The sequence below is a fragment of the Entelurus aequoreus genome, linkage group LG21, assembly GCF_033978785.1.
Source record: "Entelurus aequoreus isolate RoL-2023_Sb linkage group LG21, RoL_Eaeq_v1.1, whole genome shotgun sequence".
Taxonomy (NCBI): domain Eukaryota; kingdom Metazoa; phylum Chordata; class Actinopteri; order Syngnathiformes; family Syngnathidae; genus Entelurus; species Entelurus aequoreus.
Genome location: NC_084751.1, coordinates 36,074,877 through 36,088,289, shown reverse-complemented (window position 1 = coordinate 36,088,289; position 13,413 = coordinate 36,074,877). Strand labels below are relative to the sequence as shown.

Here is a 13,413-nt window from a genome sequence, read left to right as displayed (position 1 = left end):
TTATTCCAAAGATGCACGTCACACAACGCAGGTTTGCAGGACAAGAAGGTGTCGTGTAAGCCAGCACTTCGACACAGGAGTATTATCCAAGTTTCACTGACTGAAATTAAAAGTGAAACCAATAAAATGCAACTAAATGCGTTATTGGAGTGCAGAGTTTATTAGTTTCCATTCAAAAGTCAAAACATGTGCTGAGTACGGAAGTTAAGTGTATGTTACCAGGTCTGTTGGTCACTTTCTGGGAAGGCGATGATTATGCATTTATTTTCTTAATATTTTTGGGATCTACCAATAAAGTCCCAAAGATATACTGGTTGATCGTGATGAACGGATTGGAGACAACTGCCTCTTTCATTTATGCCTGGTTTCACACCAACGGCGCTTGCCGCGCTTTAAAGCGGCGAGCAAAGCGCCGTCATTTTTGTAAACTTTTCCACGAATATCCCGATCTCCGAAGTAATGTTATGCTTTGATACGCTCTGATACAAATTAGTTGCCGCTTTGGGGGGACGAATTACCGTTCCTCACGATTTGATGCCTTTTTGATCCCGCTTTGATATGCTTTAAATCACGCTTTGATACGTTTTATTACGCTTTATTGAACTTTATTATGCTTTGATGCGATCCTGACGCTTTAAATCAGGCTCTGACACGATTATCAAGCTCTGTTGTGCATTGGAATTAATGTGTCATGAACATTATGAACATTAATTTGTAATAATGACTTTGAAATGTGATATTGTTATGTAATTATGTGCAATTTGGAAGATGCTGTGATTATTATTTTGTGAATTTGATGAATAAATTGTGTGCGCACACATAATATAATAAAAAAGAGAAATATGATAAACAAATAAGTAAAAAAAAATGTGAAAAACTCAGTATACTAAGTTTTCCCCACATTTTTTTAGATTTATCTATTTATTTGATTTCTCTTTTTGTTTTATTATACACAGGATAAAACACATAATGTAATAAAAAAGAGAAATATGATAAACAAATAAGTAAAAAAAAAAGTGAAAAACTCAGTATACTGTTTTCCACACATTTATTTTTTCAATTTCTCTTTTTTTTCCGTTATATTATGTTTATTATTTATTATCTATTATTTTTTATATTCATTTATTTTTTTCAATTTCTCTTCTTTTTTCGTTATATTATGTTTATTATTTATTATGTTTTGTATTCATTTATTTTTTTAATTTCTCTTTTTTTTTCGTTATATTATGTTTATTATTTATTATCTATTATGTTTTATGTTCATTTATTTTTTCAATTCCTCTTTTTTTTCCGTTATATTATGTTTATTATTTATTATGTTTTATATTCATTTATTTTTTCAATTTCTCTTTTTTTTCCCGTTATATTATGTTTATTATTTATTATGTTTTATATTCATTTATTTTTTCAATTTCTCTTCTTTTTTCGTTATATTATGGTTATTATTTATTATGTTTTATATTCATTTGTTTTTTCAATTTCTCTTTTTTTCGTTATATCATGTTTATTATTTATTATGTTTTATATTCATTTATTTTTTAAATTTCTCTTCTTTTTTCGTTATATTATGTTTATTATTTATTATGTTTTAAATTCATTTATTTTATTTCTTTGTCATCTTAATAAATATCTATCTTTCATTTCTTATGCTAGTTGACAATAAAAGGCATTTCTTTTATTTTTTATATTCAATGTCATTAGTCAATATCACAGTCACTTCCTATTTGTAGTTGTAGACTGGGGTCCGCGCTTTGAACCAAGATCTGTTAAGCTTTCCTACACTTTGAGTCAAGCTTTGCTGAGCTTTGTCAGGCTTTGTCAGGCTTTGATACGCTCTCGGCGCTTTATTCCATCCTTGACAGAGCGCCAAATTTTTTTAAACCGTTTAAAAAATTTTGGCGAACTTGCCGCATGTCCCGCTTCACTACAAGCTTTCCCACGATCCATTTCGACCCTCACGCTTTAATCAGGCTTTGTTACGCTTTAACACCGCTTTGCATGCCACTTTAAAGCGCCGTCAAAGCGCCGTTGGTGTGAACCTAGCATAAGTATTCTTGTTCATTTCTACACAACTTCATTCATCAATGAAACACAATGGAATTAATCATAAATCCAAACTGTAGGTGTGTAATCAATATATCAAGAACTGGATGACTTAACTTTCTGTATTTTTAAATGTGATTCATAGTTAGGGCTGAACATTTTCAAGACAGAGATAGACGTAACTATTCATAGATTTCAGTCATTTATTATTTACAGTTACACTGTGACTAGTAAAGAATATTTTTCTCTAGATTTTGTTAACTTGAAACAATCCTATCTAATATGGTTATTAGAAATGGTCATCCTGATTTATTTTAAAAATCCTTATCTAAATTTTTAATTTGGATAAGGACAACAATATATGCAGTCGTAACAACAAATATGGTTGTTGAGCCTATGGTGATAGTTACTGTGTCATATTCTAGGAGGGGCTCCTCTCCCGCGGCCTCGACCAGGACCGGATATCGGTTGCCGTCCTCGTGGGGCTCGGGTTATTGGCTCATGGGGAGCAGGTTTAGATGACGCAAGGGTCACATCTTTCTGCAGGTGAACGCCTTTTCCAGCTGTACCTGGTTTTGTTTTGGTCGGCTTTGCATTGGAAGACTTTTCTGTTTAACGAAGCAAAGAAGGCGGTACTTTGATTAAAACGCTAAAACTAATGCACCATCAATAATACCTAACATCAATGATCCATTCACACTTGTTTCTAATAATCATTGATCATTATATTCAGTGTTTACTGACCAGGCTCTGGTGGTGGAGGAGGAGGTGCCAGAGAACCGTTTGGTAGCAGATCCTCCAAATCTTTCATGACCTGGTTGGTGCTGTCTGTGTTGTTCCTTCGGTTCTTCTCTTCATCGCGAGCCTAGTCAGAATGGGGATCGCCAGAAAAGAGGTGTGAATGATTTAAGAAATCATATGAAGAGAGAGGATGTGTAACTTTGCTGTGGTTGAAGGAGGCAACTGGACTCTTCTTGGTTGTGGAAGATGTTTCATCAAAAAAAATTACTTATTTCAAATGTTACCCACAATCCCTCTCTAAGACAAAAATATATCATTTTGTGCATTTTAAATTCATAAACGCTAGCAAGAAGCGGCTAACAATGCAGTTTTTATTTTCACAATAGAGCAACGTTGAAACGTCCAAAAACCTCAAACATTTACATTCTGTAAGTATATATGCAATGTAGTAACAGGCACATTCATAATATTAACAGTATTCATTTTAAGCATGATCATTTTAAGCATTGCCAGAACATTTTTTGGGCGCATTGATTTCACAGGTATTTTAATGAAAATGGGAAGAGGTTTAGCCATGGTCAGGAAGTGCTCCACCTTCTTGACATCCTCAACAATGGGTCAAGTCATACAGTCCTTGGTTTTCTGTCATCTTCATTACTGTCCTATAATATGGTCCGCTACGACTAAGTCTGACCTGAACAAACTGCAACTTGTTCAGAACAAAGCGGCTAGACTGGTACTTAAATGTTCTTTGCGCACTATTTCATTTACGTATTCACGCCTGTCCTGGTTGTCTGTTGAACAAAAGATGCATTTTAGTCTCTTTATGTTCTTTAGAACTATCATGTTAGATCAATCACCAGATTACTTTTACAGTTTTTAAAATCAAGTAACACCCATATTCATGACACTAGCAATGCCAGCAATGGCTATTTGGCACTTCCTGCTCCCAGGACCAATCTCCTCAAACATACAGTCATTCTGGAATGGGTTGCCATCTCACATTAATCTCTCACGAAGTAAATTGTCATTCAAGACAGCTTTGAAGATACACCTATAGCAGCTGCCCACATGACGTGAATTTTTAATATTGGGTTTAACTAGCTTTTTTATCTTATGTTGTATTTTTCCTTTGTATAATGTTTGGTAATGCATGTATTCTTTGTATTTTTATTTTGTATGCTCCTATATGGACCCCAGGAAGACTAGCAGTCGCCTTGGCGTCAGCTAATGGGGATCCATTCAATAAACAAACAATAAACAATAAACAGAGCACATAGGAGTGTTTGCTATATCCTTAAACTATAACTACTAATCATGGCAGACTTAATGAGAGCCAACAACAACTACTTTGGGACAATTGATGATCCAAAACCTTATCTTTTTTAGCCTGAATATACAGAGGTTGAGCTACAAGTTTTAAAAGCTGGGTGCTAAGCAGATCTAACTTTAGTGAAACACTATCCACCATCAAGTAGCACTATTGCTAAGTGCTAAAGAAGAAATACAAATTACGAACATAAAATAATAATTTAGGTCCTGAGGAAGCTTAAGGTCCTTTAAAGGCCTACTGAAACCCACAACTACCGACCACGCAGTCTGATAGTTTATATATCAATGATGAAATCTTAACATTATAACACATGCCAATACGGCCGGGTTAACTTATAAAGTGACATTTTAAATTTGCCGCTAAACTTCCGGTTCGAAACGCCTCTGAGGATGACGTATGCGCGTGACGTAGACCGGCGAACACGGGTATGCCTTCCACATTGAAGCCAATACGAAAAAGCTCTGTTTTCATTTCATAATTCCACAGTATTCTGGACATCTGTGTTCGTGAATCTGTTGCAATCATGTTCATTGCATTATGGAGAAGGAAGCTGAGCAAGCAAAGAAGAAAGTTGTCGGTGCGAAATGGACGTATTTTTCGAACGTAGTCAGCAACAACAGTACACAGCCGGCGCTTCTTTGTTTACATTCCCGAAAGATGCAGTCAAGATGGAAGAACTCGGATAACAGAGACTCTAACCAGGAGGACCTGTGACTTCGATACACAGACGCCTGTAGAGAACTGGGACAACACAGACTCTTACCAGGATTACTTTGATTTGGATGACAAAGACGCAGACGTGCTACTGTGAGTATGCAGCTTTGGCTTCTAAACATTTGATCGCTTGACCGTATGTGCGCAACTTTTTTTTGCGTATGTACGTAACTTTTTAAAAATATATAAGCTTTATGAACCTTGGGTTAGGTGAACGGTCTTTTGGGCTGAGTGATTGTGTGTGTTGATCAGGTGTTTGAATTGTATTGGCGTGTTCTATGGAGCTAGGAGCTAGCAGAGGAGCTAGGAGCTAGCGTAACAAACACGCAGGTGTTTTTATGCAGGATTAATTTGTGGCATATTAAATATAAGCCTGGTTGTGTTGTGGCTAATAGAGTATATATATATATATGTCTTGTGTTTATATACTGTTGTAGTCATTCCCAGCTGAATATCAGGTACCGTGAGTATGCAGCCTTGGCTGCTAAACATTTGACAGCTTGACCGTATGTGCGCGTCACGTAAGTAACTTTTTAAAAATATATAAGCTTTATGAACCTTGGGTTAGGTGAACGGTCTTTTGGGCTGAGTGATTGTGTGTGTTGATCAGGTGTTTGAATTGTATTGGCGTGTTCTATGGAGCTAGGAGCTAGCAGAGGAGCTAGGAGCTAGCGTAACAAACACGCAGGTGTTTTTATGCAGGATTAATTTGTGGCATATTAAATATAAGCCTGGTTGTGTTGTGGCTAATAGAGTATATATATGTCTTGTGTTTATTTACTGTTGTAGTCATTCCCAGCTGAATATCAGGTCACCCCCGGCTCTCACAGCATCTTCCCTATCTGAATAGCTTCAACTCCCCACTAGTCCTTCACTTGCACTTTACTCATCCACAAATCTTTCATCCTCGCTCAAATTAATGGGGAAATTGTCGCTTTCTCGGTCCGAATCTCTCTCACTTCATGCGGCCATCATTGTAAACAATAGGGAACTTTGCGTATATGTTCAACTGACTACGTCACGCTACTTCCGGTAGGTGCAAGCCTTTTTTTTATCAGATACCAAAAGTTGCAATCTTTATCGTCGTTGTTCTATACTAAATCCTTTCAGCAAAAATATGGCAATATCGCGAAATGATCAAGTATGACGCATAGAATAGATCTGCTATCCTCGTTTAAATTAAAAAAAATCATTTCAGTAGGCCTTTAATGTGTGCAGCAAGCTGTTGGAGATCTTGTTTCAGTCTGTTGTGGCCAGTGCCCTGTACTTTGCAGTGGTTTGTTGGGGGAAGCAGCACCAGCAAAAGGGACTTAAACCGGATTGACAAACTGATCCGGAAAGCAGGCCAAACTATTGGCACGCAGTTGGAGGCGTTTGTGTCAGTGAGGGACAAGAGGACACTGGACAAACTGCTCGCCATCATGGACAATCTTGCCCACCCACTCCACCAGACATTTGAGGGACAGCTCATACTCCAACAGGCTCCTTCAGCTCCATTCCCACAGTGTTCGATTCAAGAACTCCTTCATTCTGCACTCCATCCAGCTGTATAATCACTCACCAAACAGCAATAGATATGTCTATTACCTGACCGCTTCTATGTTAGTTACCTCTCTTTGTTTATAATGTATATTTCCTGCAGGATATACTCTCTATTTATGCTGCCCTTTTTTTTTGCTGCAGCTGTTACCGGTACATATACTGTAATATTGTACATGGTCATTGGGATTTGTTATATATTGTATCTATTAAATAAAAATATAATATAATATAATAATTTATCAGTATATATTATATACTGTATATATAATATGTAAATATTACATATATGTTATATTTTATATTGCTACTATGGTACATTTTAGTCTACTTTATACCTGCATTATCCTTTGTAACTGAGCTACTGTGTGGAACAATTTCCCTTGTGGATCAATAAAGTTTGTCTAAGTCTAAGTCTATGTCTATTTATTGTACGATGTCCGCTCTCACTGAGATGCAGACTGATGGGATGTTTATCTCTATCAGCACAATACTTGTTTGTCAGGAATGCTCTTCTTGGTGGAGGTTGTGACCTCACAAGGCAGAGGACAGCAGGCAGCTTGCAGGTTCAGAAGGGTTTAATCTCCAAAAATACAAGGAAGAGTGCAACAGGGATATGCACTAAACAAGCACAGGGAAACTGTGAACAAAACATGGCTAAGGAGAGCCAACAAGAACTGCAAAATCAAGGAAGTCAAAAAATACTACTAACCGTGAAAGTTCCTCTAACAACCAAGAAACCAAACCTACGGAATGATTTGACTGCTTATGCATTAAGCACAACATAATGTATGTGCCATTGTTAATTTTGTCCATGCATGGTCTTAATTGTACCAAGTCGATTTAGCGTCTAAACAGTCCTTAATTTCAGGGAAAAAGGTATAAGGACACTGACAAATACAAAACGATAGCAAACTTAATGAGTTTGTTTTCATACGGTAACGATAAGGGGCCAGTTATTTGATGTTTTATTATAATAGGGGCATTGGTTTTACATTGATTAACAAAATATCTTTTGAACATGGCAACTCCAGGGTTTCCCGCAGCGCCACCGCCTAAACTAACGTCTTAACAAGCTGCTCCACTTCGTTCTGCCTCCCCTGTCAGTACGTCTCTCTGCTGTGCTGCTGTCCCCCAGCATTGTCCCACCCACAGAACCATCTGATTGGTTACACGCAGAGCGGTAACAGCCAATCAGCAGTGCATATTCAGAGCACATGGCACAGGCAGGCAGAGAGGAGAGACGGTGGGGGGAGCAGATAAGTGTTTAGCAGGTAAGCATAAGGCAGCGGACTCTCCCCAAATTATAATAAACACCTCAGAGTCCTCTACAACTCAACTACTAGTAACATCACTATGAGCCCGTTGACGTTCTAGAAACATAAGCGGCAGCTCAGCTCGCTCGCAGTCCTTGAGGTGAAGGCTTTTTAGCTTTTAGCGTAACGTTAGCTCACTGTGCAGTGTGTGTGCGTGCGTGTGCGCATGTGTGTGTGTGCGTGCGCCTCACATGAAACGGACATCAAAGCCCTGTCTGTCTGAGAGAAAGACAAGCATTATTGACCTACAGTTAACAACTAAGTTATTTCACTTTACCCTTTTCTATGTTGATTGAGCTGTGATGGAGCAGAAAAAACGACATTATGTTAAATGAAGAGTTTCCTGAAGCTGTCTCTGATAGTTTATATGATAATGTAACTGCATCATAAAGCCTACATGAACTCCATGGTGTTCAGGGATGAATAGTCTCTCCTATTGCTATTGTACTATTTTTTCAGCTATAGTTACATTAATCGTTAGTAATGTAGCAGCCTAGTTTTGAATGGCAGGGTCCCTGCTATCACATGTTGATAAAAATAATACATTTACATAATAAAAATCAACTACAGGCTTCCCAAATGCTGTAATGAATTAAGCATGATGAGTTGAGCATATGTCAGCATGTGGCCCCACTTTTAACTCTTTTTTTCAAACGCTTACTTACAGTAAGTCATTAATTTGACTTAGTAAGTCATTATTTTGACTTAGTAAGTCATTATTTTGACTTAGTAAATTACTAAGTCAAAATAATGACTTGCTAAGTCATTATTTTGACTTAGTAAATTACTAAGTCAAAGCATTGACTTAGTAAGTCATTATTTTGACTTATTAAATTACTAAGTCAAAATATTGACTTACTAAGTCATAATAATGACATACTTAGTACCTCAGGTAACTAGTGAAGTGTGAAGTGAATTATATTTATATAGCGCTTTTCTCTAGTGACTCAAAGCGCTTTTACATAGTGAAACCCAATATTTAAGTTACATTTAAACCAGTGTGGGTGGCACTGGGAGCAGGTGGGTAAAGTGTCTTGCTCAAGGACACAACGGCAGTGACTAGGATGGCGGAAGCGGGGATCGAACCTGGAACCCTCAAGTTGCTGGCACGGCCACCCTACCAACCGAGCTATACCGCCCCAACTAGGACTGTTTTGTTTTTACTTTACGGAAAAAAATATCGAGATATATATCGTATATCGCCATTCAGCAAATGGATATTATTTTGAAATGCTAAATATTTTTATTTATTATAAGATATTATTTGGTAATTTTTTTATATAAATATGTGTTCAATGTAATCAGAGTCTGTAGTCTATTGCCCCCCCCAGGCTGTGGTGGCAACGAGGAGGTGGAGACGTGATGGCGACATGTCGAGTTACACTGAAGATAGAAACAGGAGGCGAAATGTGGTGTTCCTGTCCATGGCTGCTTTGTCAGAGAAACTAAGAATGATTTTCCCCAAAAACAACATACTGATGCACTCCAGACCCACCACTAACACCGTCCGACAAAAGCTGGTCCTACCTTGGGACAAAATACAAACAATAAGCATTACTGAAATCTCCATTTACCATCTGCATCTTCTTCTTCAGATCCAAGTTGGAGTTTTTGTAGGCCTCTGAAACCGAGTTCAAATAGTAGATGGCCAGTCTGAAGAGGAAAGTGTTAATGGTTTTCAGCAAAGATCAAGCCTTATTGCACAAAATAAATTAAATGTGCGTTTCTAATGCGTTGTTTCTATGTCTGTACTCACACCATGAGCAAAACAGCCGGTATGATGAGGCCTGGGTTGGCGACATAGCTGAACAATGTCCCAATGAAGGATGGCAGGTCCAGTTTGATGGTTTCAATGATGACATCAAACATCTTCGCCTTACCGCTACAAACAGCAACAGGAATATATCTGAATATCAACACTTGCTTATTTAGACGTGTGTCGTTACCTGAAGGGTCCGCAATCAAACGAGGGTGACAGAGTCATGATGGTGTAGACCACAGGCAACAAACTGAGGAAGAGGATGAGGAGGAGCAGACCCATGTAGAAGTTGTTGGACTTGGAGGCCTTAAAGACCCTCTCATGGGGGACGTTGGTGGCCATCACAGCCCAACACTGATAGTACATGGAGGTGAGCAGGCGCAGCACGTTGATCCCGACCAGACCGGGAGCATAAAACGCTCCCATCCTAAAGGATTTCATCTTTCACTTACTTTGATATCTTCTCCGTGACAAATCATCAATTAAGCAGGGAAAGGTACTACAGTGGAACCCGTTTATGTTGACGCTATAAGACATCAGCAGCGGATGTACTTGTGACTTTGGACAGAGACATAAGCAAAATGGTGGATGATAAAGGTTGTTTACATCATTTTTCTCCATGTGTACATATTTAAAGGCCTACTGAAACCCACTACTACCAACCACACAGTCTGATAGTTTATATATCAATGATGAAATCTTAACATTGCAACACATGCCAATACGGCCGGGTTAGATTAGTAAAGTGCAATTTTAAATTCCCCACGAAATATCCTGCTGAAAACGTCTCGGAATGATGACGTTTGCGCGTGACGTCACGGATTGCAGCGGACATTTTGGGACAGCATTGTGGCCAGCTATTAAGTAGTCTGCTTTCATCACAAAATTCCACAGTATTCTGGACATCTGTGTTGGTGAATCTTTTGCAATTTGGTTAATGAACAATGGAGATAGCAAAGAAGAAAGCTGTAGGTGGGAAGCGGTGTATTAGCGGCCGGCTGCAGCAACACAAACACGTAGCGGCTACGTCCTAGCCGGTGTTTCATTGTTTACGAACGATGACAGTCAAGCTTTACCATTGGCCTGTGGAGAACTGGGACAACAGAGACTCTCACCAGGACTTTGAGTTGGATACGCATGCTTGTGGAGATGGGACAACAGAGACTCTTACTAGGAGGACTTTGAGTTGGATACGCGGTACCGTTGAGTACGCAGCTGCGGCTTCCAAACATTTGATCGCTTGCCCGTACGTGCGTGCCGCTATGTGCATGTCACGTACGTAACTTTGGGGAAATATATGTGCTGTATGATATTTACGGAGGTGAACAGTACTTTGGTCTGTGGGATTGAGTGTGTTGTGTGGGTGTTTGATTTGTATTGGCGGGTTATATGGACGGGAGGGGGGAGGTGTTTGTTATGCGGGATTAATTTGTGGCATATTAAATATAAGCCTGGTTGTGTTGTGGCTAATAGAGTATATATATATGTCTTGTATTTATTTACTGTTTTAGTCATTCCCAGCTGAATATCAGGTCCCACCCGCCTGAATCGCTTCCACTGCCCTCTAGTCCTTCACTCTCACTTTCCTCATCCACGAATCTTTCATCCTCGCTCAAATTAATGGGGAAATTGTCGCTTTCTCGGTCCGAATCGTTCTCGCTGCTTGTGGCCATGATTGTAAACAATGTGCAGATGTGAGGAGCTCCACAACCTGTGACGTCACGCTACTTCCGGTACAGGCAAGGCTTTTTTATCAGCGACCAAAAGTTGCGAATTTTATCGTCGATGTTCTCTACTAAATCCTTTCAGCAAAAATATGGCAATATCTCGAAATGATCACGTATGACACATAGAATGGATCTCCTATCCCCGTTTAAATAAGAAAATCTCATTTCAGTAGGCCTTTAAATTTAGATTCTTCCATTTTCATATAACTTATACTCTTGTCTCAGCTGCTGTGGTAAATTTGTTTTATTTCGTTGGCTAACAAACTTAAAAAATCAAGTGTTTGTTAGTTACTGTGATAGGCTACTACCATGAGCTAATGCAACAAAATTAAAGATTAATGTCGTTCTTATCTGTACTGTAAAGTTCAAATTTGAATGACAATAAAAGGAAGTCTAAGTCTCTTAATGCATTTATTTTAAAGCTGACTTTGCACTGAGCAGGAAATCACTGCGTACATGTATAACTAGAAGGTAGTTGTTGTGGTTTCATGCTGCTCAGCGATTATGATGAAGTTAACAATACAACAACACATGTTGACTTATACAAACCCTTTCTCGTAGTAATAACCTCTAAGGCTCTCAAATGTTATGTTAACAAAAGCGGTTGACCATGTGTGTCAATTTAAACAGGCACTTTTTAGTAATATTAAGAACACGCTGGAACAAGACCTGATGAGTTTGTCGACATAGACAGGTTGTCAACATAAACGGGTCTCACTGTACTGGGAAACACACAATACAAATCATTTTATTTACAGAATCAAAAAAGTTCAAACCAGATCATTCCTTGATTGAAGACCAGTCCCAGAACATTGCCACTGATGTCAAACTCTCCATATGAGGGCTAAAATGAACAAATAAATCAAATCAAATCAAATCAACTTTATTTATAAAGCACATTTAAAATTTACCACAGGGGTAGCCAAAGTGCTGTACAATGGGCAGGTTAAAAGACAATACGAGAACCGAGCAAACACAACACAACACAAACAGAACACGATAAAAAATAAATAAATAAAATAAATTATATATATACTATATATATAATATATAAATACGCAGTTTTTAAATAGTTACAATAATGCTAGGACTTTGACATCAACATATGATAACATTACTAACTTAAATTGAATGCAAAACTTCCGGTTTGATTAAGATGTAACTAAAAAAGCGTTCTCCAAATAGTAAAGAACGCTTAAAAAAAAAGTCCTGAATCCTTTCGGTTATCTGCACCGCCCCCAAACTCTAATCACTAGTTTCTATCAATTTCGCACCTTTCCTGAAAGTTTCATCAAAATCCATCCATAACTTTTTATACATTCTACACAATCCAACTTGATCTTTTGAGGGACAAGTTAGAACACGCAGGATTGGAAGTGTTCTCTGCAGCTGGATTATAAACAACCTGACCAAGATCTGCGTTTCAAACATAGTGGTCTGCAGTCAAGGTGCCACGCAGAAAACAGTTCTATCACTATTTCTCTTCATCCTATAAAGCTCCACCCACTATAATCTGCAGATATTCTAAGATTACTTTGCCATCCTATTATCGATAAATATCTGCGCAATTACACATAACAACCATAATAACAAACCATCATCACATTATTTCCTCACATTTTTTATTCCATTTGTTGTTAAGCATGCACTCAAAATGGCTTATCAGTGACGTCAACTGTTACTGAACTATTGAAATAGTCGCTGTCTAGTAACTAGATATTAGCTAAACTACCAAATTCTACCAGTTTAATGTACAGTACTTACAAATCCAGCCTCCAGGTCCCAGCACCAGCAATAGTTAAGAAAACGCACAATGACAGCTCGGGCAAAGTCCCCTATCAAGATGGTCAGATAGGTGACCTGAATGTCTGACACTGTCAGCTTTACAAACTCCTGCAACACAAACATACAAAAGATTAATACTATTATTTAGACTCAATTCCGAATATGTACAGATGCTTTCTTTTGTTCAATTATAATTTGGATTGGGCAATATTTGAATTTGGACAATTTTAGTTCCAATTTCGGTTACTCGTTTCTATTCCGGTGATTAACGATTCTGAATACACTTTCCCAAAAGTTTTATTTTTGAAAACCTCATAAATAACATTTACACATATTATACACTATTCCGATCAGGGTTTTCGTTTGACGATTACGATCCATGAGTGAAATTGCCAGATACCGACCAAATCTATTAACCATATTTTTACTTTATTTTTTATTTTATGTTGAGTGCTA

At 37.9% G+C, this 13,413-nt stretch overlaps 1 protein-coding gene across 1 annotated transcript in view; it reads right to left on the bottom strand.

The window, feature by feature from the left end:
- Positions 1-2,177: 2,177 nt before the first annotated feature.
- Positions 2,178-13,413, bottom strand: part of tmc2a (transmembrane channel-like 2a) — a 32,206-nt gene continuing 20,970 nt past the window's right edge. Inside the window, exons 12-18 of the mRNA XM_062032067.1 lie at positions 12,937-13,065; positions 11,949-12,016; positions 9,633-9,872; positions 9,443-9,568; positions 9,261-9,339; positions 2,788-2,908; positions 2,178-2,651 (exon numbers count right to left, since the gene is read on the bottom strand). Coding sequence (XP_061888051.1) covers positions 2,458-2,651; positions 2,788-2,908; positions 9,261-9,339; positions 9,443-9,568; positions 9,633-9,872; positions 11,949-12,016; positions 12,937-13,065 — 957 coding nt within the window. The 3' untranslated portion in view covers positions 2,178-2,457. The remainder of the gene's footprint in view (positions 2,652-2,787; positions 2,909-9,260; positions 9,340-9,442; positions 9,569-9,632; positions 9,873-11,948; positions 12,017-12,936; positions 13,066-13,413) is intronic.